We start from the raw sequence: 27,942 nt of genomic DNA on the forward strand, positions 1-27,942 counted from the left end.
TTAACTTTAAAAAACATACATTTATCTTTTAATCCTAAAATCATTAGTAGTTAGTGATGATTTTTTGTAACAATCATAGATGTTTTGAAAATTAAACTTAATATGTTAGCATTTGAGAACATTTTATCAATATTTAAGATGTTAACGTCGTTATTTTTTTAAAAAATTAGAGGGTTAAAGGATTAAAATATACTTTTTAAAATTAAGTGACCAAATTGAAACTTTATACAAAATTAAAGGACCAAATATATACTTTAGCCTAGATAATAATAGTTAGACATGTTAGAATTCAATCCTAATTTAGTCTAGGAAAAAATCTCAAAAAATAATTGTTGAATTTTAAAATTTTAAATTAGAAATTATTATAAATGTGTTGTTATTTATTTTTTGAGTGTAGTTATTTTTTTTATGAGTACGTATTAATACTGATTTAAAATTTTAAAATTTAATAGCGATATGTTTTGGGTGATTTTCTCTATGAAAAATCCGAACATATCTAAAAAGTTGTACCTATCCCTTCTATTAAAAAAAAAAAAATTATAACCCTAACAGCGTAGTCTCGCCTAGTAAGAGGGAGCACATCCATTTTTCTTCGTCGACGAACAAGCATTCCCACTTGGTTAGGCTCGCCGTCGGACGCCGTCCACCGTTGTTTGGCCTGCGTGGTTGCTGTCTAGCAGGTATTGAAGAATTTTAGAACCCTAGGGCTTTCTCTGCTTCCAAAGTTCGGTCAGATTGATTGGTCTAATATGGCTTTAAATCTAGATTTGAATTTGTTCCCCGCGTGGTTGTCAGCCTGTGTCGAACTTCGTCGCGCCGCCTCTTGCTTTGTTTTAATTTTTTTTTCACTTCAATTCGGCTTTGAATCTGGTTGTGTAATCGTTCGAACTTTGACGCTTTTGAATAATAAACTGAGCTTAATGTTTTTTGAACTTTAATTTCTAGTTTTTGCCTCAATGTTGTGTAGTCGGCTATTATACTTCTGCCCTCTCATTTTGATTACTGGCGACCTATATGCTTTGTATTGTTTTGCTGTGTGACATTCTGTTTCTTGGTCTCTTAATATTATCATCAATTCAGAAAATTCTCAAGGTATTTGTGATGCATGATCTGGTAAATGACTTCGCTCAAGTTGTGTCGGGCAATATGGAAGCTGTAGTTTAGATTGTAATTCTTCAGTGGCTTGGCGAAGTTTCCTGAATCAGTAAAAAAAATTTAAGCTCTTATGAGTTAATTTAACTTGTTCTTTTTGGTGTGTCTCCATTATCCAGGAAGTCATTGGCGCCCAAAAAATTCTCCCTCTCGTCTGTTCCTTTTTTGTGTTTTTCTCTTCAATTATCTTGGAAGATTCTCGAAGCTCAATTAAATCGGCATGGGTAGAAGTTACAATAGTGAATCCAGTGAAGAGCATGTGAAGGATGAGAGAGATAGATATCGATATCATAGTAGACATAGACGGGATAGGACCTATGATCGTGAAAGTGGTCATAGACACCATCGCACCAAGGACAGACATAAAAGCAAAGATCGCCATGGGCATCATGATTCAGAGGATGAAATTGACAGGAAATCAGAAAGAGATAGAGATAGGAAGAACAGAATCACTAAGGGCAGTGACAGGGAGAAGCACCGTAGGGATAAGTATGAGAGCAAGCAACAAGAAGATAATAGGATGAAAGAGGATGGACATGGAAGGTTAGATGGGGATTCAAAACCTCAAAGACAATCAACAACTCAGGAAGGGGATCTCAATGGCGATAGATCTAATTTGGGTAGAAGTGGAGGAGTTTACATCCCTCCTTTTAAGTTGGCTCGCATGATGAAAGAAGTTCAAGACAAAAGCAGTGTTGAATATCAGCGGTTAACATGGGATGCTCTTAGAAAGAGTATTAATGGACTTGTGAACAAGGTTAATGCTGCTAATATAAAAAATATAATTCCGGAACTATTTTCAGAGAATTTAATAAGAGGGAGAGGCTTGTTTTGCCGCTCATGTATGAAGTCTCAAATGGCTTCTCCGGGTTTTACGGATGTTTTTGCTGCATTGGTTGCTGTTGTGAACACCAAATTTCCTGAGGTGGGTGATCTTTTGCTGAGAAGAATTGTTTTGCAGCTTAAGAGAGCTTATAAGCGAAATGACAAGGTATGCTATCACAGTTTTCTCATGCTAATTTATTCTGTTTTTTATTCTTTCAAGATCAAAATATTCAAGTTGATTTTTTCTTATATATTTGTTTATGTGCCTTGCATGTGTAGCCTCAATTACTAGCTGCAGTCAAGTTTATCGCGCATCTGGTAAACCAGCAAGTGGCTCATGAGATTGTTGCTCTAGAGTTACTTACAGTTTTACTAGAGAAGCCTACTGACGACAGTGTTGAAGTAGCTGTTGGTTTTGTAACAGAGTGTGGGTCAAAATTGCAGGATGTCTCGCCTAGAGGCCTTCATGGTGAGTATTTGCTTGAAGTGCTAAAGCGTTTTTTTCTCCTAATAATTCTAGCCTTTACCATTATTGTATTTGCCAGTTTTTTGAACAATCTTCATTTACATGAGTCTTTTTTTCTGCTTCATTGTTCATACCCGTATTCACATGCCTTTGGTAGTTTATTTTTCAGTTTCTCTTTTATGCTTTATGGTATTAATTATTTTTATCGAAGCATGGTACAATTGTAAGGATGATATTTGGATTACCTTTCTTCTCTTCGTAAGAAGCGAACTGAAACCAAGGTCTGATGATCCATGCTTGTGCTTTTTGTTGGATAGCGAAGGAATTAAAATTTGAAATATGCATTTTTTGAGTGATTTAATTATATATATGTATGTATTTTGAAAGATTAGCCAAACAGCGATGGCATGATAAAAACCTATATTAGATTTCACGTAAATATTATAAGCTTTGTTCAATTTCTGGTGGTGCTTGACATCAAAAACTAATCCGTCTAAAACCTTAGCCTATGTTTAGGCGCCATTGGAAGGCTGTGTTAGAAAATATTGGAACGATGTTACATTGATGCCCATGTTTGCTTTATTTTGAAATACTAAATCTTTTTGGTTATGTCTGATACAAAAAATTTAATAAATGTTATTTGACATTTTGAATGGGTAAAAAGTAGTTTTCTTATGTATTGATTTTACTTGCTTTCACCTCTGCTGGTTTGTGTTATGCATCTCCTTATGCTTTGTAGATATATGCACGTGTAAGGCATGTATGAATATGTACAGATAATGTTTGAGACTTCTATCAACTTCTGTCTTGGATACTTTTATGAGACTATTGTTTTTGTGCTTTTACAGGCATCTTTGAGCGTTTTCGCGGAATTCTTCATGAAGGAGAGATTGACAAACGTGTTCAGTTCTTAATTGAAGGCCTATTTGCAATTCGAAAGGCTCAGTTTCAGGTGCGTCTCTATATATATGTATAGTTATTTATAGATGTTAGCTCAGTAGGACTAAGTGTCAAATTAATTTGCATGATAACTTTAAAGATCTGCTGCAAAGTGACATGTCCAACTTTGTGTTTACAGGGCTATCCAGCTATCCGTCCTGAATTAGACCTTGTGGAGGAGGAAGACCAGTTAACGCATGAAGTCTCCTTGGATGAGGAAATAGATCCCGAGACTTCTCTTGGTATTACTTGAGTTTTATAATTGATTCCTACATCTTGTTTTATTCAATTGTTATATGTGATTGCTCATTTTTCTCATCCTCTTTTGTCCATTAGATATATTCAAGCCAGATCCAAATTTCCCGGAGAACGAGAAGCGTTATGAAGAGTTGAAGAAAACAATACTGGGTGAGGAATCCGAGGACGAAGAAGGCTCTAATGCAGAGTCAGATGATGATGAAGATGATGATGAAGAAGAAGATGATGATGAAGAAGAAGAGGAGCAGATGAAAATAAGAGATGAGACAGAGACAAACCTTATCAATCTTAGAAGAACAATATACTTAACAATTATGTCCAGTGTAGATTTTGAGGAAGCTGGTCATAAGCTTTTGAAAATCAAGCTAGAGCCCGGTCAGGAGGTAGGTTTGGAATTTCTACTGGCAGTTACTGCATGTTATTAGAAGAATAAATAGCAAATGAACTGCATCGTAATTTTAACCATAATTTCCTCATTACTTAGGGACTGTTATCACTTCCAGCATCAAACAAATTGTTCCCATTTGTCTTTTGTTTTAAAAATAGTTTGTTCTAATTTATCAAGTTACCCATTTATCTTGTTGGATTTTGGCAGATGGAACTGTGCATTATGCTTTTGGAATGTTGCAGCCAAGAGAGAACTTACCTTCGGTATTATGGTCTTCTTGGGCAGCGATTCTGCATGATCAACAAAGTCTACCAAGAAAATTTTGACAAGTGTTTCGTTCAACAATATTCAATGATCCACCGCCTGGAAACAAATAAATTGCGCAATGTGGCAAAGTTTTTTGCTCATTTACTGGGGACTGACGCGTTACCCTGGCACGTTTTATCATATATACGGTTAACTGAAGACGACACCACTTCTTCTTCCCGTATATTCATTAAGATTCTCTTCCAGGTATGAGGACGCAAACTTAAATATATCCTTTTACTTTGTGGAAACTTGTCTGTTTGTAGTACAATGATTTTGGTTAGATATTGTAAAAACTTGTCTAGCTGGCAGTATAATGATTCATTTTTGTGTGTGGAAGTTGTTGCTGATTTCACCTTCTTGTTGCTTCTACTACAGGAATTGTCCGAACATCTTGGCATCCGGCTTCTAAATGAGCGGCTGAATGATCCAACAGTGCAAGAAAATTTTGAATCCATATTTCCAAGAGATAATCCGAAAAACACAAGGTTTGCCATTAACTTCTTCACATCCATTGGGCTTGGTGGCCTTACTGAGAACCTGCGAGAGTATTTGAAGAACATGCCTCGACTTATCATGCAACAGCAGAAACCAGTCTCTGATTCAGAGTCAGACGATGAGTCTGGGAGTTCTGATTTCAGATTCGGGATCCGCTAGTTCTGAGTCCAAGTCCGAGTCCGAGTCGGACTCGTCCATTCTGATGAGAGCGACAAGAGGCGAAGAAAGAGGAGGAGAAGGTGAAGTGGCTATGTGCTGGTAAGGGGGTGCAGGGCATAGGTTTAGCCGTGAGTCCCGTGTATTACACGGTTACGAGTGGTGCAACTTGTTGTAGATTTTTAATGTTAAATATTGTGTCTCCAAATGTACCCCGCTAATTTTGTTCGTCATTTGTTTTATGAAAATTCAATTGAATGATACTACTTTTATCCTATTTATGAGTTAGTTGTAGAGAGAAAGTTTGCTCCTAAATATAATCACTTGTAGAATAATTAATGGATATTTTTAAATTTTATTCTCATTGACTTAATTAAATAGAGGAAGAGATAAAGTAAATAAGTGAAAAAAGATAAAACATTTTAATCTCTCCTCTTTAATGAGGGTAGATGTGAAAAAAAGAGGTCAATCTTTGTTTTAGATTAGTGGGGCGCTTGAATCATGTCTAATTTAATTTGAGCCAAGCTTCATTTTAGTCTTCTTTTAATTCTCATGAATTTTTTTATCGGGTATGTTCTTGTAAAAAAGAAGTGAGTGCATAATTCATTCTTATGTGGACTTAAAAAGCAAAAAATTAACCAACAAGAGCTAGTTTAGTTGCTAAGGAGTTGGTTCATAGCCTATAAGGTTGTGAGTCCGAATCATCCTACTAATGTAAAAACCTTGTTAGTAGGCGACTTGTAAATATTTCTGTAAATACTTTTTGAGCATGAAGGTATTCATTGGTCTTGGTGAGTTATTGGGATCTAACTCACCAAAACTTTTTTGTAACAATAAAAAATAACAGGTTATTAGAGTTTTATTAATATAAAGTACTAAGTGGGCAAGGACTAATCCATATGGTTCATTTCACTATGAACTTAGAGAAGATTCTGTTTGCAAGAACCTAAATTAGAGTATGGATACTTTATGTGCATACAAATTTATTATGTTCTCACTAATAAAATTTTCAGCAGGAACTTTTCTCCAGTTTTCTTTTGACTTAAGGTATATCTGAACTTTCAGCTAAAAAAAAAAAGGTATATCTGAACTTTTTTTAAAAAAAAAGTTGACTGTGAACTTAAATATCATGTTGGGCACTACATTGGCTCATATCACTATGTATATGTAGTATATTATAAATTTAAAATATCATTCGTTTTTTTTATTAATAATCAGATTATTTTTAAATTGGCATACGTTTCTGTTTGTACATTGTATGGATAATTGGATATTATTTGGGTTCATTAAAAATAAATTATTTAATGAACCTAAACTAAAGATATTTAATTTTATAATCTAAATTTTTGTTTTTGATACTTTTATATTTTATGTTAACAACATATTTTCATTTTCAAGTTCATTGAATAATTATGTATGGTTTCAAGGGCTAAAGCCTCAAAGGGTTTATAAAGAATGAAATTTATTAATCTCTTAATGTTGACTCTAATTTATATATGATTTATACTAAGAAGTATGTACAACATCACACCACTTATAGAAAACTTGATGAATTGCGGAGGGAGACGAAGGCTGGAAGGAAATTAACCATGCTGGCAATTAATCTAGGGCAAAATTTTAAAAGGGTAATTTTGTTCAATATTTATCACATTAAGGATAGTTTGTCTTTAAATTTTTTGATCCCACGACAGTAACAATACTGGGATTGGGTTGGTTTAAGCAATCCCATATAGGGAGTGTTTGAATGAAACCAAACCATAGTTTTAAAAGTGATTTTACGGTATGTGAAGGAGTTTGTTTTGATTTGCAGAAAAGTACTTTTTAGAAGCACTTCTGTTCCAAACACCCACTTACTTGCATTGCCTAATCCCAAGTCTCCCTAATCTCTTCTAACAAACATCATAAAATGAGCAATGCCAATACCATCCTGGTGCCAACCCTCTCAATTCAATATGACGCATAGGTACCATTAAAATTTTGTTAGAATTTAACCCCCAAAAAAACTGATGTTGGAAAATATTGGAATTGTGTTACACCAATGCACATATTTATTTTGTTTTAAAAATACTAATTTTTTGTCATATTAGAAAACAAAAATTTTAGCAAAAAAGTTATTTGGCTTTAGTGAAAAGTTATTTTCTCATGAACTGATTGTCCTTGCTTTTATTTCTTCTGCCGGTTTATGTGTTATACATCTCCTTATGCTTTGCAGATATACGCACATGGAAGACATGTATGACTATGCATAATGCTTCAAGATTTTATACTAACTTCTGTCTCCAATACTTTTATGATATTATTGTTATTATTGCATTTTTATAGGTTTTTTTTAATTGTTTTCGTGAGAAACTGACAAACATGTCCAATTCTTGACAAAAGATTTATTTGCAATTCGAAAGAATCAGTTTCAATCTATAAATAAGGCAAATTACTTACGTGGATCATTATATTATAACTAACTTATTTGGGAAGACTGAGAAGGTTACTAAATTATTTAATTATAACATATGTTATATAATATCTGTAAAATACTTATGTGGATCATTATATTATATATCAATCTATAAGTAAAGCAAATTAGTTTGGAAAAAATGATAAATATAAATAGTTTAAAGTAATTTAGAATTTTTTAATTTTTTCAAATTAGTCAAGTGTGTCTTATATTAAAAATCAGATGTAGTATTATTTAGTAATGCTTCAAAGCATAGATTAAATAAAGTCAAATTAAGTCATTGAATCATTAAAAAATTACTGGCTATCAGTTGCTAATTGTGTATTTAAATACATGTCAGTTAATTTTGATTAGTTTGACAGTTTGTTGATAGTTGTAGTTTATTGAGAACTGCTTAATTAATTTTAGTAGGTATTTGATTTATTAAAAATTTTATTTTCATAGATAATAAATATTCATATAATGAAAATCTGGGTTTCCATTTGATTAACAGTAAAATCAAGCTACTGGACCAGGTGAACCCCCTAAATGTAATTATTTTTTTAATCCCAAGGTCGATAATCAAGCTTACCATATGAAAATGCAATCAAAACATACTTAGTGAGTTATGGGAATAGTGGGGTAATGATTTTAAAAAAAAAAAAAAGAAGCTTCTACATTACTTCATCTCATGAAATCAATGAAATTCTTTTTATTAAAACAAGAAAACTACAATATTAAAGAAAAAAGATGCTTTGACCCACAACTAAATCACATGGAAGACAGTTTTGTGTTCTCACAAGCAAAATCTTCAATCCTTGTATTGAGAGGTTCCCACATTGTCAAAGTTGGCAAGCCATTTCCCAGAAACCAGCAATTCTGCAGGTACCATATAACTAGGCAGCCTTCAAGGCATCAGATCAGTTCTTGAATTATCTTCCAAACTAGGACGAACTTCCATGACAAAAATCCTGAAATTCTCCTTTGAACATTATGGCCCCAAAACCTCCTTCTATTGTTTCATTACATATAAAAAATGAATAATATCCTCTGATGGGCATGTCTGTGTTCTGCAGAATCCAATTTTTTGCCTTCACTAGAGTTAATTAATCAAGAACTTTTGTGATCTCAGATAAAACCATCTAGTATAATTCTTGTCTTTTTAAACAAATGCTCTCAGATGGTGGCACGTCTTCCTCATCATGCCTGATGAATTCTGCATTCCCGTTACAAAGTCTTGCTGATAATGAAGGTGATAAAGGTGTGCTGTTGCCATCTGCAGTTATTTCAACACAAGACATATGACAGGAGAAAAAGTCATTCCAAGGCTCGACATTCTAATATGGAAATTTAATTTATATATTTCATTGCGAAATTCAACCAAGAAGAAGACCCAACGAATCTCATCAGTATCTGAAGTTCTTCTGAGCCCAAAATTCATGTTAAAACTAAATTTTTAATCAAGCTATGGGAAGACATAACTCTAGAGTGAGGTCATGGAAGCCCTGATACAGCATTCAGAACTATTTCAACTCAAGATTAAGCCTTTTTCAAGGGGAATTAGATTACGATATTATGTGATTGTCATGTGTTGTGTCATATCCCTAACCAAATTTTATAAACAAAATTCACACACCTCTAAAAGAAGGGGTTCTCTCAAAGTCCTTGGTTGCATGTAATAATATTGTGCCAGAAAGCACTATAACAAAGCCACATATATCTGACACAATAGTCCCACCACTTTGACCATCCCAATCCTGCGAGCATGAGTGTGAAACGTGATCAGGCTCATTTTATCACGCTCGGGGGGGGGGGGGGAATGGAAGCTTCTCATGTATCGTAAAATGCTGATACCTTAAACATTATCACACTGGCAAGGATTGTAAGTGTTGTAAACATTACATAATATATGGGAGAGACAACTGCAGTGTTGAAGGTGTCAAGAGCCTGAAATGTTAGAAACATGTTAAAGAATGTATTGATTCAAATCTAAGAACTCGCAAGGATATTTATAGCACTAATCTAAATTGAAGCATCGTTTTCCATGTCCGCTGAATAAAAGCAGAATATCAATCTGAGTAAAATAAGACAAAAACAATACAGAACATGATAAATCAATAAGAAAACACACACACTATTAAAATAGATATCACTACACGTGAAAGATTATATATAGCTGAGAGGTGGTTTCCGTCAGAAAGTTTTACAATATCAACTCGTTTTTTCCCCCCTAAATTAATGTATGTTTAATCAGTTTTAAGCTTCTGAAAGATTATTTGATTGATTACATCCAGGATAGACTATAGGCAAATGGATCAAAAGGAAACAGACCAAAGAAAACAAGCGGAAGAGCAGTTAGCTAGTGAGGCTGAATAGATGCTATTTTCAGCGAGCATGCCAACCTCCTTCGGACAACCATTAATAAAGCAACAAAGACTAACCCCAGATTAGAATGTTACACTTCACCTGCCTGTCACAGATCAAAAGAGAAACCTAAAATCTCAATATCTTTTCTCTGTTTGATTCCACAACTATCAGTATAATGTAGTTTCATATACACCCGCTTATAATTCTCACCATTAATCAAACCTCACATCCTGAATGAACCAAATTATAATGTGCAAAACTGCCCCTTGGCCACATATTAAAGACAACAATTACATCGAAAATAAGGCCATCATTGGTATTTTGGTTTGGGGAGGGGGGGATGAGGACCACCAAATAAAAATGCACTGGATTAAACCTAATGCTACTTTAGTGGTAATGCATGAAAGTTTAGTGAATTTATGGCATGCTTTGATGACAAAGTGATTCTTGGTAAGAAAGATTAACAAAACTAGATGCTGATTCTGAACTATCTTGACCTCCGTTGAGAAGAGAAAAATTCCAATGCCTCACTTTTGGAAGCACTCTCCCCTGTTAAAACAGTTAATTGTGCATAATATTATTCTGGGATTCATTACTCAAATAGAATGAAAAAGTAAAAGAAGAACATTTTTCTGTGTCAAAACTGATTACAGTGGAAAGAAATATTGACACCATTTCACAAAAGAAAAAATATTGACACAATTTCAAGTCCTATGATACTCAAATGTGGATTAGGTGGTAGCATAAAAAATCATATCGTTATATAGAAAAAGTTGGTCAAATGTTGAAACTACTGCAAATAGGAAAATGGAAAGAAAGAAAACTAAATTTGTTTTAGAGGGGGATGGACAATCTTTTAGGTTTAGGAAACATTCAAAATGTAAGATTATGCTTATTCCACCAGGCTAATGTTATGGCACATTCAGTACAAACCTTGTTGAGATAATTCATTTGAGTGACGACACATATAGCGACGATCAACATAAAAAACCAAGTCTCTGGGTAGATCAACTGATTGTTTCCTTCAAAAGTTAATTTCAAAGAAGTTCCAAGGGCCTTAACACTCATGACCTGCAAAATCACAATAATGTCATATAGATAAGTAACCACAATTTATAAATTAGGAGAGGCAAATGAGGGGTTAAGTCCGCAATTCATTTTTCCAGATTAAAAAATGAGTGGTATGAAGAATAAAAGATACAGAGGAACATTTTGACAGCGTATGTAACCATTATCATCGTTACTATATGTAAAGTAACATAGAAAGCAATTTGAGAGTAAATTTTCCTAGTTCAGATTAGTCAGAAGATTGATGAGAGATAGCTACTAAATTACTTACCGAGAGGGACCCTGACAATGAACAAATCCCAGTGTAAACTAGCACATTGGTATGCCCACAGCTCGGTACAAAATGGAAGACAAGAATGAAAACCAAAACTACAACCGAGCACAAATATACTAGAAAAGCTGCATCACGAAGAGTAATTCTTTGTTATTTAGGGAACCATAACCAAACAAATGCAGAGTAAAATGGTGAAGCATTCTTTACCTGGCTGAGTAGCCATAGTCCATATTTCCGTAACAGATTCAATAGGATGCTCCTTAGGCGCATGAATAACAATAATTACCGAACCAACAATGCACATTACGCAGCCCAAGATCCCAAGATGGTGTAGCTTCTCCTTCAGAATAATGTGAGCCAAAATAGCACTAAAGGACATACATTCATAAATCATGAAGAAGGAATTATTTTACTCGCCAATACTTGTCAAATAAATATTACCGTCTCAGTTAATGTTAAGGATTAAAGGAAATACCTCACAATTATACTTAATGCTCCAAGAGGGGTGACTATAACTGCTGGGGCAAATGCATATGCAACAAAGTTTGCAACCTCTCCAACAATCACTAAATCATCAGAAACCACACAACAACAAAGATTCTCCTTGAAATCGGATATAAAGTCAAAATGCCAATGATAAATTACATGATAGTTCTACTTAATCATGAAGGGAACTACAACTGAGAGATAACTCTTGCTCAAGAAAACATGTGCGACCGAAGCCAAGGCAATCATTTAATTCTGACATGAAGCAATAAATCCAGATGCTACAATAAACAACTGGAAAACAAAATCAAGTCAACTCGACTTCCAGGTTCATTTCACAATGATAGGGTCAAAACGATATCAGTTATTGAGACCAAACTCATTTAAGTAGGAATATATTGGAAGCTTACTTGTGATCATCCCCAACCACCATAGTGGCTCCAAGAGATAATAATACCCACCAACACCTGCAAAATCAGAAATTAAGAAGCGGTTCTGACCATAATAAGCACCCATATATGGATTCTAAGGAGGAAATAGAAAAAATAATTGATAGAATAGATATTCACCAGCCCTGACACCCGAAGCTACAGCTGCTCTTTTGAGTCCCTTCTTCTTGATGATAAAGCTTGCCCCAATGAACCCGCTCGATAGCAATGCTAGAATAACACCTTTCAGATTCTCATCGGACATATCCATGTCGAAAAATTGTCACTTTTGTCTGAATTCAATCTCTTTCTTCGTCTTCTTCTCTTCATCGATAAGCTCCCAAAAGAGCAGCATTTGTCTCCCTTCCTCAGATCATCCTTGTCAAATTCGTGATTTACTTGTGACTTTTTGGCGATGAAAAGCTGAAAAAGACGCGGTGCATATCCACTGTGTAGCCCAATTATTTGTGAACAGCTCCTTTTGATCGAGGAACAAAATTTTAATTTATACGTTGAAGGGTTTGTTATGGTGTGGGATTCCCCACCTTAGAGGGAAAAAAGAGATGAGAGGTAGTTTTATGCTGTTTTGCATAAATTTGTTTGGGACATTAACTTCCAACGTTTTTTTTTTTTTTTTGGGTGGGGGTCAGCACTGATATATGGAAGAAATTGCTTTGAGAATTGGTAATGTGCAAGTATAAATCATTGATATCAATATCAAAAATATACAATATGAAGGATATGACTTATTTCTTAAATTCTAGGGTTAAGGTGCGCCTACCATCCCAAACTATTTATTCAGGTGCGTCCAGTGGCCTAAAGTAATTTTGGATGCATCCAGTGTCCTAAACTAATTAAAATGGTGCGTCCATATCCCAGGCTAACAGAAATGTTATGTTTAACCGTTACTTTCCTGACTCAGCTTAAAGTTGACCCCAGATATTGTAAATGGTAGACATATAGACATTTGATGTGTATTATTCTTACTCAAAATTGAATTTATTTCCTTCCTCTTCTTCTAAATAAATTGACTTTTGAGTAAGAATAATACACATCGGGTGCCCATGTGTCTACCATGCAGAACATCTGGGGTCAACATTAAACTGAGTCAGGAAAGTAACGGTTAAACATAACATTTCTGTTAGCCAGGGATATAGACGCACCATTTTAATTAGTTTAAGACGTTGGATTCACCCAAAATTACTTTAGGCCACTAGACGTACCTGGATAAATAGTTTGAGGTGTTGGGCGCACCTTAACCCTAAATTCTATATAACATATTAAGAAACATGTTCCATACTTGATTATATTAAAAGGTTAGAAAGTTAATTTAATTTGAAATTTAATTAATTCAGTTTGTTTATTTTAGTTTATTATTAAAAATAGGAAAGATATATTTTTACCAATTCATGCACCACTGTATTTTACAATAAATATTTTATTTTGGAGTATATTGATGAGTGTGTTAGACTGTTAAATTTTAGCTTCATTTTCTAACAAAATTCACTCTGTTAAGAAAATATATTTACTATCAAATGCAAACCACCCTTATGATGAAAGAAGTACTTTTAGCAATAAGAAAGTTAAGCCAGAAATTGCTTCTGGAATTAAGAACAAAGAAGGAAAGAAAATGCACATAATTGGATGGGACATGATTAAGAAAGGAAAAGAGGAAAGTGGACTTGGAAGGGGGAAGAGTGGAATAAATTTTTATTTTAAAAACTAATTTAATCAGACATTTATATAGTTTAGATATTTTTATTTTACTTCTCAACATTATAATTTTTTATTTTTATACTTTTATATGTGATAGGTTTTCTTCTTTTTTAACTGATTAAAACCAATTGGAAATCAATATGTCAAATATGAAAAGTAATGAAAATAAAAAAATGTTAAGCTTTTTTATCATCTTAAAGCCCATATTTTTTTTCAGGTAAATATAAAATTTACAATGAAAAATCATACTACTTATAATAAATGATAATTAATACAACTCTTCTTTACTCCATGGATTGATTTTTTAATTTTTTTTAATTTTTTATCCATAGTAATATTATTTTTTGAAATATTTCTTAGCGTAGTGTTTTTTTTTTAACAAAAAGAAAAAGGCACAATCAAACACAGCCATCTCGAGGAATGAGCTGTGATGAACGCGGCAGTGCACCGAACGCTTCGTGGGGATTACCACAGTGAAGGGATCGACGTGGACAAGTGTGGCGTTTTTACTGTCCCAAGTTGGAGGGAAAGAGCAAGGAATGACGAAGTTCCCCAAGTACATAACAACTTTAACTGTTTGTAATGGGCCCACCTTATTCATAATATGATGACACGTGTACCATGAGAATGGCATTGCGATTTTGTTTATATTTATCTTTTTTTTTTTACATCTGCTTCGAGTATTTTTGCAACGGATGATTAAAAAAAAAAACAATTAGCATGCTTTCTCATGATTTTTTTTTTCATTATTACTCCCTCTTGTCTTTTTTTATAAAACAAATATGTAAAATATTTAACTTATTTTTGTACAGTGAGTGAGAGAATGAACAATCAGCTGGTCAATAAAAGAGAATGAACAATCAGGACAATTAATGCAATAAAAGCGTGAGTAAAAATTAAAAAGATATTCTCCTTATTTTTAGTTTATGAGCTAATTAACTAATTTTCTTAATTTATATAAAGCTGTTAATAGATGCTTGTAAAAAGGGGAACATGAAGTAGTAATTAAAACACTAATACTAATAAGATTTATTTTCGCTTTTATGCAATCTTTTTCTTTTTTTTTGGATGCTGATTCATCTCACAATCTCAAAAATTTGATTTTCTCCCCTCTTGAATCTCTATTTCTATTTATGAAAAATCTAAACGTGAAAAAAGTATTCCCACGACACAAAAACGAGTCAATCAACACACATATATGCTTTTCGGTCTTATTTATAAGTCACTTCTAACATATTTCATTCAGACTAAAAAAAAACTTAAAATTCATTAACTTTTATTTAAAATTTAATAACTTTTTAACTTTATCTATATTTAATATATATTATATCTTATATAAACAAAGTCAACATAATAATAAATGAGGAGTAAAATTGTATATCTATACAAAATTTTTCTCAATGCCATACAAATAGGATCAAAAATTTTCTTTTCTCTCTGCTAGATAAACAGGACCAAGGAGTACAAACATATGTAACTACCACCAAGTACCTGCTTCAACTAACAGGGGTTGTATCAACTCAACTAGAGATCTTGAGTTTGAGTCCTCTGGTCTTGCCCAACTTGGTTCAGATTAGTCTGAACTCTAGATAAATCCTCCGGTTAAAATGAGGTTTTTTTTTTTTTTTATTATGAGGTAGGTTCATGATACCAAATACCCTACATTATATAAATATGTAACTACTAAACTAGTCCATCAACAAACAAACAAACAAACAAACAAACATACAAACATGACAATGGCATGGCTTCCAGGGCTTGCATGGAGCCAGAGATCTAGTTAAGACTTAAAAACAGTAATTGAAGAACAGGGCGAAGAGAGACGCAAAGGAGTTATTAAAATTAACAAACAAATGAAAAGGTCCAGGTTGAAGAAAGTACAATAAAGGAGATACACCATGTATATTTTACAGAATAGCTTAAAAAGAACAGTACAGGAATAACTAGTTACAGGAATGGGTCATCTGAGAGTCTCCATCAGATCCTTGAAGGAATCATGGGAGTAGCGTTCCGCAAGTAAGCACCTGCTGCACCAACTCCACTTCCAAGCTCCACTGGATACCCCACATCTCTCAGAATCATCTCCACACCAGCAAGACAGCCCAACAGTTGTAACTGAAAAAGGAAAAAATTTGCTTAATGGTTAATCACTATGATCTGGCATTTGTGACTTTGTAATATGTGCAGACAATGATCAAGAGCAGTCTATCATGTTACATTCCATGAGTGAGATGGTAGACAAATTAACATCTAAAATTAAAAGCTTAGAAAGATTTGTTGGTGATGAGTACCCAAGTAGGATGAGAAACTCTACCCCAAAAGTTAGCTATTGAGGTATGAGAACCAACCCACTTAAACACCTCATTAAGTGTTCCGTATGGGATTTACATTTGGTAAGTTTTAAAGGTCAAAGAAGTTATATGCAAATAATTCTAATTTCAAGGATTTAAGTATGATTTGGCCGTATGTTAGAGGTGAATCTCATTGAGAAGTGTTCATGAGATGCTTATCTTCTATAAACTGATCTACTCAAGAGATGTTCTAAACATCTACCACACAAAGACCTCAGAGGTCGAACTTTATTTATCCCACCAAAAGGGATGGAGCCTCTGGTGCTGACATTAGTACAGTCATGAACCTTGTAAGACGCAAGGAGGAAAACAAAAAGACCAGACAGGCAATTTTGTTGTAACTCAATAACACAACATTACCTCATTCAAGTTTCCAAGATGACCTATTCTGAAAACCTTTCCAGCAACTTTGTTTAGTCCCAGACCTAAGCTCAGGTTGTATCTCTTCCATCCCCTTTTAACTACTTCAGAACTATCGATGTAAGGAGGAACCATGACTGCGGTCACGGTGTCACTATACCACTCTTCCTTCTGGGTGCAGTTCTTCAACCCCCATGCCTCAACTGCAAGCCTGCATTTAGTATGATCAGCACATATCAGATTCACTGTCTCAAATCCGAACAAGACAAAATTATTCAGCCATATTCTATTTTCATGGAGAGGAAGGGAGGGAGGGGTAGAAGGAATATCGAATCTTAACATTCTGACCAGATTGTAGACACGGAGGAATCTGGATCCCCTGAAGTAAGAGTTGATCAGGTTTGCTGAAGTATTAATTTTATGGTTGACTTGCTTGGACAATGAAGATCATGTCAAGACACTTTTCTTTTTCGTCTTAGTCACATGGCATGATCTGAACGATCCCAACAAATCCAATGGCTAGAAAAATAATTACTTCAAGAAACATCACAAAATCTCCCCACTTCAAGGAATCCATTTCAGGATTTGGTAAAAATGATAGTGATAAAGTCTATAATTATACAGACAAAAATAATCAGCTTTGAAAGGGTACAGAGACGTTAAAAAAAATAATAAAAGAAGAAGAACACTCCTCAAGTTTTTAGCATGGTAAAGTCATTAATGCTGGTCTTGAGTGCCTCACCTGGTAGCTTTACCTAAACGTTTGTGCCTTTCAATCACATTCTCAAGTCCTTCCTCAAAAATGAGATCAAGAGCTGCTCTCAGACCATAAAGCAAGTGAATGGAAGGAGTGTATGGCCAATAAGTTCCCAACTTGTAAAACTTCAAGTAGTCACCCCAGTCAAAGAAAACTCGAAGTGATCTGGCACTTTTTGCAGCCTCAAGGGCCTTGGGGCTGGCACACACAATACCTAGCCCAGTGGGAAGGGAAAGAGCTTTCTGGGAGCCAGTTAGGGCCACATCAACTCCCCATTCATCCATTCGGAAATCAAGAGCACAGATTGAAGAGACTCCATCCACAAGGAGGAGGGCCGGATGCCTGTATTCATCTGAGCATCACACACAAACTCTTAGTTGTTATGTGGTGTGGAAAAATAATATAAAATTTGAAAGGACACAACTTAAGTACATGCGTACTTTATGTGTTGTGATCAGATTCTCATATAAATTCATGATGAGGGGATTTTCTTACACCATATGAATTATTACCCAAAAAAAAAAAATTGTAGCTCATCATCTAAAGTAATAAAATAGACCACTCTTTCACAATTTAGAGGAATCAGGGAAGATCAAGAACTTAACTTTGATTTCTATACAAAAAAAACAAGACAAATATAAATGACTTTGATAATGCTCACTTTCTCACATTTCCCAAATATTGCTACTTCCCCAAAGATCCTTTGCAGATAAATCTTCCTTTTCTCTTTGTCTTTTTTAAATGAAATTAGTGATGGATGGTTTGATCAGACGGCATGCAAACAATTATTGAGATGGCAACATCGACATTTAGAGTTATGATGCTTTAACAAGAAATTAAGAAAAAGGGACATGCAAATCAATGTCTAAAGAGCAAAGTTACGGCACAAGATAATGCTTCTAGAAATGGAATATCAAAAAACAGTGCCAGTTTTAATTTTTGAGAAGTTGGGAGTCCGATCATTATTTGAGTATTCATTTAAAAACCAAAGAGAAATGCAAAGGTGTTTTCAGATTCCGTTATTCAGAGATTTGTAGAGGAAAAAGGGTAGCTGTAATTGAAGACCATCGTATGATATGCTCACCAAGAATTTGTCTCACGTGAGCCAAGTTGTTAGTTACTCCGGTTGCTGTCTCATTGTGAACAATGCAAATTGCCTTTATAGAGTGTGTGCGATCTGAAGCAATCTTTGAAGCCAGAATGTCAAGGTCAGCACCCCGGCCCCATTCACTTTCTACGACATCAACATTGAAGTTGAGGCGTTTCTGTTGATCAATCCAAAGCAAACTGAATTGTCCAATCAGGAAAGACACGATACGATCTCCAGGAGACAATGTATTTGTTAGTGCACTTTCCCATGCACCAGTACCTGAAGCAGAAGTAGATGGTTTAGTGAATAAGAAAGGGACAACAACTTAACCATCTAAAGCAAACGAGTATTCCTTTGGTCCAAATACTAGCATCAATAGTTGTAACACAAAAAAGAAGAAATAGAAAGACAGTATAAAAGAGCATTCACAGCAATTAGCATTCTAATAGTATCATCTAGGCATTTTGCAGCGAGTTCTCTCACCCCCCCCCCCCCAAAAAAAAATAAAAAAGGGTTTGCATTCTTCAAATCAATGCCCTTCCAGTATGATAAAATTTAATAAGAAAAAGATATGACATCCCATGTGGTTGAAATGAAATCAAACTCTTTGCGCTAAGGTGAGAAAGAGTCTTTGAGGGAGCTAAAAAGGTACTAGCGTAATCTTCGCTAGATCAAAATAGAGTTCCAGTCAATAATTGAACAAGACAAACTGAGCATGAATTATAAGAGAGATGTCAATGTAAGAAAGGTAACCATTCTGATTGAAGGATCATCACCATGATGAATAAGGCAAGGCAACGTAATATCTTTATTCACTAAACAGTGCAAATTATAAATATATAAAAAAGAAGAAGAAGAAGACAATTTTTTTCAGTATATACAGTACCAGTTGTAGGGAAAAGAAATGGAGTTCCAGTAGTAGTCTTGAAAATCTTCTTGACATCCTCAAGCAGGTCTTTTGTCAAAGCTGGAATTGCTGGAGACCTGTAGTCCTCATTGTTTCGGGTCATAGCCCGAATGACAGGGTCAGGGATGTTAACCGGCCCTGGAACAAAGAGATGGTTCCTTCCTGGTCCATAAACATAATCCATCTTTCCCTGCTTGAAATTTCAATGAATTTGAATTCAAGCAGTTCTTGTCTTCTCCCACCAGTGAGTAGTCACCTATATATAAAATTCACCATACAGTCAATCTTAACAACCTCTGGAATTGTTGGTCATGAATTCTATGCGAAACTTCAAAGTACAAACAACTAGGCCAATGACAGTGAGATTGGAAAAATAAGCTCATTATGACCATTTGGTACCTAAGATTATGAATTATTAGATTTAAGATTTGATAAATCCTGCATAAATGCCATTAAACACACAATTTGTGAAAGAGGGAAAAGTTATTTCCAAGTTTAGGAGCAAAAATGGTTTAAATTGAAGATTCTGAGATTAAATAACAACCAGAACAGAGAAAGAAGACGTCAAGGTGAGGATCCTTGCAATCATTTGCTTTATTTTGCTTTCAAAACCATTGAATTTGCTTAGAGCTCATTCATGTTCCCGTTTAACTTTTGCGGATTTTGCAATGAAGTAGTAAAACTTGAACTTGCACAATCAAATTGTAAAATCTGAACAGATCCACAACTGATTTTTCTTCTTTTATATCGTATATCACTGGGATGAACTATTTATTAGCATGACCAAAAAAGGAAATCAAAGAAAAGGATTCAATCATTTTTTTCCCAATTAAGCGATGTTACCGCTCTCTGATTTGCAGAACAATGCTCTGCATGTCAAAATTCTATAGAATAACTTGACATCTAAGAATTACATCCAAGCTTTTTCTATCCTATGGATACCAGAAACTGATAATCGCAACCGAACATTAGAACATTAAAATCATTTATGGTTAAAAAAAATATACAGCCATATATACCACAAACCAGAGTATATGAACCCTTTACTGGACTAAAACATCTGCTTTTAAGACTATTTATTCTTGCTAAAGTCAAGAAGGTTGGAGCAACCTCCATGGCTAGGAACTTTTGATATCACGCTCATCAACCAACCAGAAAAGTGGAAATTAATGTTTTATAATATTAAACCCCCAGTTTACTCTATTCCATTAAAACTCTTTTCATGATAAAAGGATTAAAGCAGCAGGATTTAGACAGCAATTCTGAGACTAGAAAACAAAAGGCAAATACTTGAAAATGTTGAAAACTTCAACTAAAACACACAAAGATTGAAACTTGGAACACAAACATAGACACATAATGATAAAAAGTGAAGTTAATGCGAATTTTAATAGAAGAGAACAAGAGAGGCTTACCTGGGAGAGAGGGAGGGAGAATCTTCAGTTGGGGTTTTTGGTAGAAATTATGAAGAAAGGAAGAGCTTTGCCTTCTTCCCCGCTTTACTCTGATACAAGCTTGTGTAAATATATAACGAAAACGCCACAGCGAAATTCATTCTGGTTAAGCGAGAGCGCGGGAGAACCAACCAAATGGGGAAGGTGGGACCCCGCACTGTCATGCGTGGCAGATAAGAGGGAGGCATAACTGTGAACCTTGCGGCTGAGGATGGCTGAGGACGAAACAAAGACTCAGCTTTCGTTGGCTATGCTATAAATTGACTCGTCAGATGATTTGTTCGCAGTATCCTCTCAGAAGGCTTATCCGCTTCCTGGACTTTCCCTACCCCAAACACTTTGCTAATTTTTTTAATTAGTATTCTAATCTCAACTGGGAATCAGTTATTTTATTATTATAAAGCTCATAGACTTGCTGGGCTCATGATAGTTTCACACTTAGATCAAGATTCTAGCTTATGGTTAGATAAACTCATCTTTAAATGTTCTTTTCCGATTAAAAAAATGTTCTTTTCGGAAAATTCAAACCCCTAATATCACAGTGAAGTTTATATGGTGCCCCTGAGCAAATCTTGAGTTTCATTTGTTATATATTTTATAGTCGGTGCATTCTTATAAGTTTTATATTATTTATAAATAATAATACAATATGTTACAAATTTTTAGTCTATGTAGTTGATATTGATTACACACAACCAAGTATAAATCCATATACAAGAACAAATAGTTATAATAGATATATATATATATATATATATATATATAGATAGATAGATGGGCTAAAGGTATATAACATCTTTTAAATAAAATCTAAATTTTAGCCAACCATACTTCTCATATAGGATCTGACCCTAGTCAAATTCAAATTAATCAATTGTAGTAATGAATACTAAATAATACTCTTATAATTCTAAATATAAGACTTTTTAACTAATTTGATTATATTAAAAAAATTAAGTAAGTTAGTTAATTATAAGACATATGACATATTTTTCTTAAAACATCATAATCATCTTCCTTAGTATCCTCTTTCCTCTCCCATTTGATTATGAGGGAGTATCAGTAAAGGTAATTTAAAAAAAATTGATAAATATGATAAATATGTTTTATATTTAAGATCAAGCTCAACTTAATAATAAAGTCCTATACCAAGGACAAGAGGAGTAATAAAACAAAAAAATCACATCAAGATTAAGTATTAGCAAATCCCGTGTAGAAGAGAAAACATAGTCAGCAATGCAAACTCCTAGCATTAAGAAAATCCAAAATTTCAACAGTATTTTAAGAATGAATGATAGATTTACTCATCAATCTCCTACTCTTATGTTCTATACAAGAGTCTTAGTGCTCCTTGTTCTTATATCCTAGAGTGGCAGTGTAGATGGGTTAGAGAGGAATTTAGAATGTTGGGAATACAGAATGGGAAAGTGAAAAGTGTGAGGCTGAGAAAGCAATGGGGGGAGGATAAAGAGATAACAGTATGCCAGCCACACTTGTTTGTCTGAGAAGTGAAAGCCACAAAAAAATCTATTTTGGGGTTATCTGCAGATTCTCCTTCCTTTCTTTGGCCTCTTCCTCCAAGTTTGGACTCACTTGCGTAGCTACGTTCCACTTGTGGTGATCTGTAAGCATTCAATCCACATTGTTTCTCCTGTTCTTATGGTTTATGTTTTGGCAAAGTGACATTGACGTGGCAAATCAATTAGCTTTTTTAGTTCAACGTGAAACCAAATATTTTTCCAGTTCTAAATATAAAACTTATTTTATAGTGTAAATTACACTACAAAATGATTTTTATATTTAGAACTGGAAGAGTAAAATTTTATTTACAAGTAATATAAGACTCAGCAAATTATTTTCAACTGTAACATTTGCAAATAAAAATAATTTCGTTGGATGAGCTTCTTTTGTTCTCTTCATAATACTAATTGTTTCAACTTAATGTCAATTTTTTCCTTTTGTTTTCATCCTAAATTTTGGTTAATCTTTGTTTCTCAAATAATCTTCTTCTCAACTTAACTTCTGAACTAAAAACCTCTCACATTCAACTTTTCAAGTACTCATTTAATTAATGTATGTATGTATCATGTATGTGTGTGTATAACTATATGTATATATATCAAATGGTTTTTGAAACTTACATTGAAACTCAACTATGGATTTCCAGTTTTTTCCAAATATTATTTAATAGTATTAGATGTCAAATATTCTATACAAAAAAGATTATACTACCTCCGCATTTTAATATAAGAGCTAGATAATTATTTAAAAAATCAAAAAAATTCATTAAGCTAGTTATTTGTAACAAATATGTGTTGACTTTTCTAAACTGACATATTTCATAATATGCATTAGAACAATCAATAAGAATATTTAAAAAGAAAAATTACAAATTTAAGAAACAAAATAAATTAAAATCTTATATTTAATATTAAATTTATTTTTGATTAGCTCTTGTTAACTTAGTTAATAGATGTAATCTTTGCAATCGGAGGAAGTAAAGTGATTAGTTCAAATAATTGAAAAAGATGATTTGGTCAAATAGTGGAATAATATGCGTGGTGATTCATGAAAAAGAAAGGTGTTTTGAAACACCTCATAGTGAGACGCGAAAGGTCGCTTTGTTTCTGATCCATCTTCGCCGTTTCGAACTCGTGTCTTAACTGGAGACTGTGATTCGCCAACCATTAAGCCGGGAGTTCGAGCGGCGTCGGGGGGTTACCTCAAAGTTACTTACACAAACACACACACACACAAACGAATTACTTATTTTTCTTTTTCCTCCTCTCATAAGTTACGACCAAATTTTGCTGCACGTCAGTTAACACAACGGGCATTTGTGCATTCTTCTCCCTTTCTTATTTTCTTTTTCTTATGATACTTTTTAAAATACTCATCAGATTATTTTTAATGTAGAAGCTATTAAGAGCCTGTTTGGTTCAGCGTTTGCTGGCCTAAACATGGTTTAAAATAGAGAGAAGCCTGATTCAAAATGAAAGTATTGTTTGGAAGAACTTACATTGTATTGGGTCTATGAAAAAATAAACTATCTCACTGTGCGTTCAGAATAAGGCAGAGAAGGGAGCTGATTTTTCAAATATGAAAAGCTTGTTACTGTTTTGAGGTGTTAGAAATTTTTTTATTCCCTCTTTCTCTCCCTTTTGGCAATTATTTTCCCCTGAGTTCTTCACTTGTTTTCTTTATACAGAGCAGTCACCCATGAGCCGCGAGTCCTCATGCCATTGTGACCATATTGACCCTTACTCTGAAGCCTCTTTGAAGATTTTCAAGCATTCAGAAAATGACAAAATGTGACATAAAACTGAAAAACAAGTTGGTATATTCATGGAGTACTTAAGGTAGTATTCGAAATATTTAAAATATTTTTTTATCTCAATTTTTTTATTTAAATTTTTTTTATGATTTCTTTAAAATTTTAAAATTTAATTCACTCATTAAATTTGACTTCTTCATATTAAATTATTTTAATTTCATTGTATTATGTGAAATGATTTCTTTTTATCATGTTTTATTATTGATTAAAACTCATACCCATTTTGATCATTTTATAATCAAACTACTTTTACTCAACCATAATCCAAACAACCTTTTACTAATCTTACTTTTGTAAACTATCTTTTCTGAACTCCAATCCAAACACAATTTAGCTTATCCAATTTAGCTTTTACTCAATTTCATTTTTTCATAAGCTACTTTTTTAATAAGCTACTTTTCCAATCGCTGATCTAAACAAACCCTAAATGTAGATAGATTAATAAAGCTAGTTAGATTACTTCTGAAAAATATGACATAGTCTCTTTAAAATACATCTATGTATCTTTAAATTTCATATTTAAAATCAAAACTAACTTCCTAATTGACTCATATATTTAGAACAGAATGAGTATTGTAAAAACATATGAACAAAAGGTAAAATTGCGTCTAAAATATTAGAAATGAATTTCTCTAAATTGTTATATTACAATAAAACAGGACCCTATAGCATTTAGAGTTGAAGTGGATTTAATGTTCAATGGCATATGCTTTTAAATATTTTGCAATTAATTTTAAATATTGAATGGGGCCGAGGTGCAAATAAAATGCTATATGAATGAAAATGTAAATAAATCATATAGGTATTTGATACTTTTTCAGTCCTTAATATATGATCTAATTGTTGAGTTGATTTTTGTTCTAAATATAAGATCTATTTCTCATGTTTATTAATTTTTTCTAAATCATCCTTATAAATACTCCCTCAACCATAATTAAGTAGAAGAGGAAGGGACGATATTAAAAAAGATCATTAGGGTATTTTAGGAAAAACATATCATATTTCTTATAATTAACTAACTTATCTAATTTTTTAATTTAATCAAATTAGTTAAATAAGTCTAATAAATACGAGAGGAGTATGTTTTATTCGCTCAGAATTTGTATAAAAAGAGAGGTGCTTTGGAACACCTCGTTGTGTTGGAGACAGAGAACAAGCAGGCAGCATCTGAGGATGCCTGGCTCGAACGCACGACTCCAAGTCAAGAAAATTTGACTTGACCAGCAAGCCATGAGTTCGAGGGCGTCGCTCGTTTTAATTTATTTATCTAACAACTTTTTCTTGCCTTTCTTCCATCTACCTAAAAGCACAGATATTAGCAACTTAATACTACAAACAGAATCAAACATGACCTCCTACTTAGAAAGAAGTTAGGAAGTGCATGAAATCAACTGAGAATTGAAGTATTGCTGCGGACACTTTTTTTTCATAGTTAAGCATGATATTACTTCACCTGGTTCTAAATATAAAATTTATTTTGTACTATAAAATGGGTTTTATATTTAGAATCAGAAGAATATCATGCTATAATACTAGGCTTTGGTTTGCTTTTGCTTCTTGAATTTGCTTTCTTGCACTATAATTGGATGAGGAGTACAAGATTTCAAGACAGGAAAGACATTTTATTTTCCTATATCACATGAACTGAACATATAATTTGCAAAATCTCCACTTCAATAAAAAAAAATTTTTAGCACAGGGAAATTTAAAAAACACATAAGAGTGGCTTTAAAAAAAAGCAAAAAAAAAAACACATGAGAGTGGAAAATGAGAGGTATTTTGAAATACCTCATGAATTTGTGATAATAATAATAATAATAATCACTTCCTCCGGTCCTTCTCAATGCCAGTTCGAACACACGACTTATTAGCTAAAGAGTGAAACACCCCAACCAACAAGCCGCAAGTCGAAAGGCGAAACCTCCCTCCTAAGTCTTTGCTAGTTATCAAAGGCCCGTCTCTCTTTATTTGTTTGTTTAGTTTTTGCAATTAGTTGAATATACTTTCATACCAATTTGCAATTAATAACGTATTAAGTAATTGTTTATGCACCTTAATTAAATAGAATTGGGTCAAAGTTAAATAGAACATAATGAGTTGAAACAAATAAAAATATTTGTTCTATAATTGTGATTATAATTAAAACATTATAATTAGTCTTCTAAACATACTCAATTCATTTTGTCCTTAGCTTTTGTTCCAGCTCGAGAGTTGCTTAACAGTGCCTAGCTATTTTTAAAATACTAAAAAGTGTAATTGTGTGTGTATACTATATATTGCTACAATTATATATAACTTGTTTTATAATACTACTTACGGTTCTTAATATAAGTTTATTTGACTTTTATTTTGGTCTTAATTATAAGACCCCAATCCACTTGGTTTCCTATATTTATGCCTTTTTCAAGGTAGTCCTTTTAATAATGATAATTCTAGCCAATACACTTGAATAGTAAGGATATTTTAGGAAAAACAATACATATTTATTGTAAATAACTAATTTAACTTATTTTCTAAATCTTCTCAAATTAGTCAACTAGCTATTATAATTAAAACCGGAAGTAGTATTATGACTAATTTAGAGTTTGTGAAAATGAGGGGCGTTTTGAAACACCTCGTATTATTAGAGATTCCAAGGCCAACAAGTTCTGAGTAATTATTTCAATGAGCAAACGAAGGTTTGGTTCAAACTTGTTAACATTCATCTTCCTGGGTAACGGGAAAACAAAGGGGAAAAACAATTTTAAAAATGAAGATATTGCTTTTGTTAAGTGTTTTTAATATACTTTATCTATGATCTCATAGATATGTTTTTTCCCCAATAATATGGGACGTGGGGGAGATCATAAATTAAAATTTTCATGAAAAATTACTCATCTTTTTAACATTTAATACTTGTTAATATGTGCAGAGAAATATTGAATGAAAAGCAAAATCTTACGTAGCTTAATAAAAATATACTTCTCTAATCCTTAATATAAGATGTAATTTACTAATTTGAGTATATTAAAAATATTGGTTAAATTAGTTAATATAATATGTTTTTTTAAAATGCCCTAACTATTTTCCTTAATTCTCTCTCTCACCCTCCTACTTGATTATTATCGGGAGAATATTAATAGCGTTAATTTGAAAAAAAAATTAATAAACACGTGAAATAAGTCTTATATATAAGACCAATATTAACTCTCTAATTAATTCATATATTAAAGACCAGAAGACTATTAAGTTAAAAAATGTTTAAGATTTAAAACGAATTAATTGCTTTTATATGCAAACACGCGCATGTAGACAATTTGCGAGTAATTAGGCCACCTAAAACTAATATGGTGACTCAAAGTTCAGATTTTCATTTAAGAGATGTTCACATTTAGTACTGGACAATGCCTTGAACACGATAGATTGCAATAAGAGAATACGTATGCTTAAACAAAAAATAGCTCACATGGAAAAAAAAAAAAGTTAAAAAAAAAACAAACAAAATACAATATCATTATATGAGGAGATTTTAAAAATGACCCCACAAAGAGTAAATTTTTTAATCACAATTTATAAAATATGAGTATGCGACGGGCGGTGGTTATATTGACCATCTCCGTGATTAGTGGCTGTGAAAAAGAGAGGTATTTTGCAATACCTCATTACTGCTGAATGATTGTTGTTGTGTGTGTGATTGCTTGCTGCCGGGTTCGAACTCGTGGTTGACGGGTGAAAGCAAAATGCCTGATCCACCACACCATGAGTTCGATTGGCAACGGGCGGCGCAATTATAACTATATTGATATGTTTTCTTCTGTAGGCCCCCTTACAAACATCAACCAATTCATTGATCCGTTTCTTTTATATCATAGGAAAACTGAATTTTAACCCCAACATTTAACATCAATTTGCAGTTGAGTCCTCATATTTTCAAAATTTTTAATCAATTAGT

General features: G+C 33.2%; 3 protein-coding genes across 6 annotated transcripts; 1 reads left to right on the forward strand and 2 right to left on the reverse strand.

Annotated features, from left to right (window-relative positions):
* The first annotated feature begins 610 nt into the window (after positions 1-610).
* LOC114759056 (pre-mRNA-splicing factor CWC22 homolog) lies at positions 611-5,308 on the forward strand. The gene is given in 10 exon segments (XM_028948158.1): positions 611-680; positions 1,272-2,143; positions 2,257-2,446; positions 3,292-3,395; positions 3,522-3,624; positions 3,719-4,023; positions 4,236-4,541; positions 4,713-4,969; positions 4,971-5,019; positions 5,022-5,308. Coding segments are annotated over 9 exon segments (2,139 nt in total). The 5' UTR covers positions 611-680; positions 1,272-1,372; the 3' UTR covers positions 5,076-5,308.
* A 2,742-nt stretch (positions 5,309-8,050) lies between these two features.
* LOC114759025 (probable magnesium transporter NIPA4) lies at positions 8,051-12,486 on the reverse strand. 4 transcript variants are annotated; one of them, XM_028948121.1, is made up of 9 exons: positions 12,184-12,486; positions 12,025-12,081; positions 11,604-11,694; positions 11,336-11,496; positions 11,126-11,253; positions 10,720-10,857; positions 9,274-9,366; positions 9,056-9,176; positions 8,051-8,695 (listed from the first exon to the last, which is right to left on the reverse strand). In XM_028948121.1, the coding sequence occupies exons 1-9, from the start codon at positions 12,311-12,313 to the stop codon at positions 8,562-8,564; spliced, it is 1,053 nt and encodes a 350-aa protein (XP_028803954.1). In that variant the 5' UTR covers positions 12,314-12,486; the 3' UTR covers positions 8,051-8,561. The 4 variants fall into 4 exon arrangements, 2 of the variants coding, with proteins under 2 accessions (XP_028803954.1, XP_028803956.1); XR_003741873.1 differs by lacking the exons at positions 8,051-8,695; positions 9,056-9,176 and adding exons at positions 9,751-9,889; positions 10,284-10,335 and having other exon boundaries at positions 9,287-9,366; XR_003741874.1 differs by lacking the exons at positions 8,051-8,695; positions 9,056-9,176 and adding an exon at positions 9,751-9,889 and having other exon boundaries at positions 9,287-9,366.
* A 3,090-nt stretch (positions 12,487-15,576) lies between these two features.
* On the reverse strand, positions 15,577-20,775 carry LOC114759046 (serine--glyoxylate aminotransferase). The gene is made up of 6 exons (XM_028948147.1): positions 20,639-20,775; positions 19,203-19,479; positions 18,311-18,595; positions 17,212-17,578; positions 16,470-16,680; positions 15,577-15,873 (listed from the first exon to the last, which is right to left on the reverse strand). The coding sequence occupies exons 2-6, from the start codon at positions 19,405-19,407 to the stop codon at positions 15,736-15,738; spliced, it is 1,206 nt and encodes a 401-aa protein (XP_028803980.1). The 5' UTR covers positions 19,408-19,479; positions 20,639-20,775; the 3' UTR covers positions 15,577-15,735.
* Between the last annotated feature and the right edge of the window lie 7,167 nt (positions 20,776-27,942).

The sequence above is a fragment of the Neltuma alba genome, unplaced genomic scaffold, assembly GCF_004799145.2.
Source record: "Neltuma alba isolate B1F8T4 unplaced genomic scaffold, ASM479914v2 tig00010783_pilon, whole genome shotgun sequence".
NCBI lineage: Eukaryota > Viridiplantae > Streptophyta > Magnoliopsida > Fabales > Fabaceae > Neltuma > Neltuma alba.

Coding starts and splice junctions, on each gene's coding strand:
- LOC114759025 (XM_028948121.1), bottom strand. CDS start 12,313: ATGGATATGTCCGATGAGAATCTGAAAGGTGTTATTCTAGCATTGCTA. Junction 11,254..11,335: donor GACTATGGCTACTCAGCCAG/GTAAAGAATGCT, acceptor TTCGTGATGCAG/CTTTTCTAGTATATTTGTGC. Junction 10,858..11,125: donor CATTGTCAGGGTCCCTCTCG/GTAAGTAATTTA, acceptor GTGATTTTGCAG/GTCATGAGTGTTAAGGCCCT.
- LOC114759046 (XM_028948147.1), bottom strand. CDS start 19,407: ATGGATTATGTTTATGGACCAGGAAGGAACCATCTCTTTGTTCCAGGG. Junction 18,596..19,202: donor ATTTCTTTTCCCTACAACTG/GTACTGTATATA, acceptor CTTCTGCTTCAG/GTACTGGTGCATGGGAAAGT. Junction 16,681..17,211: donor CGTTTAGGTAAAGCTACCAG/GTGAGGCACTCA, acceptor TACTAAATGCAG/GCTTGCAGTTGAGGCATGGG.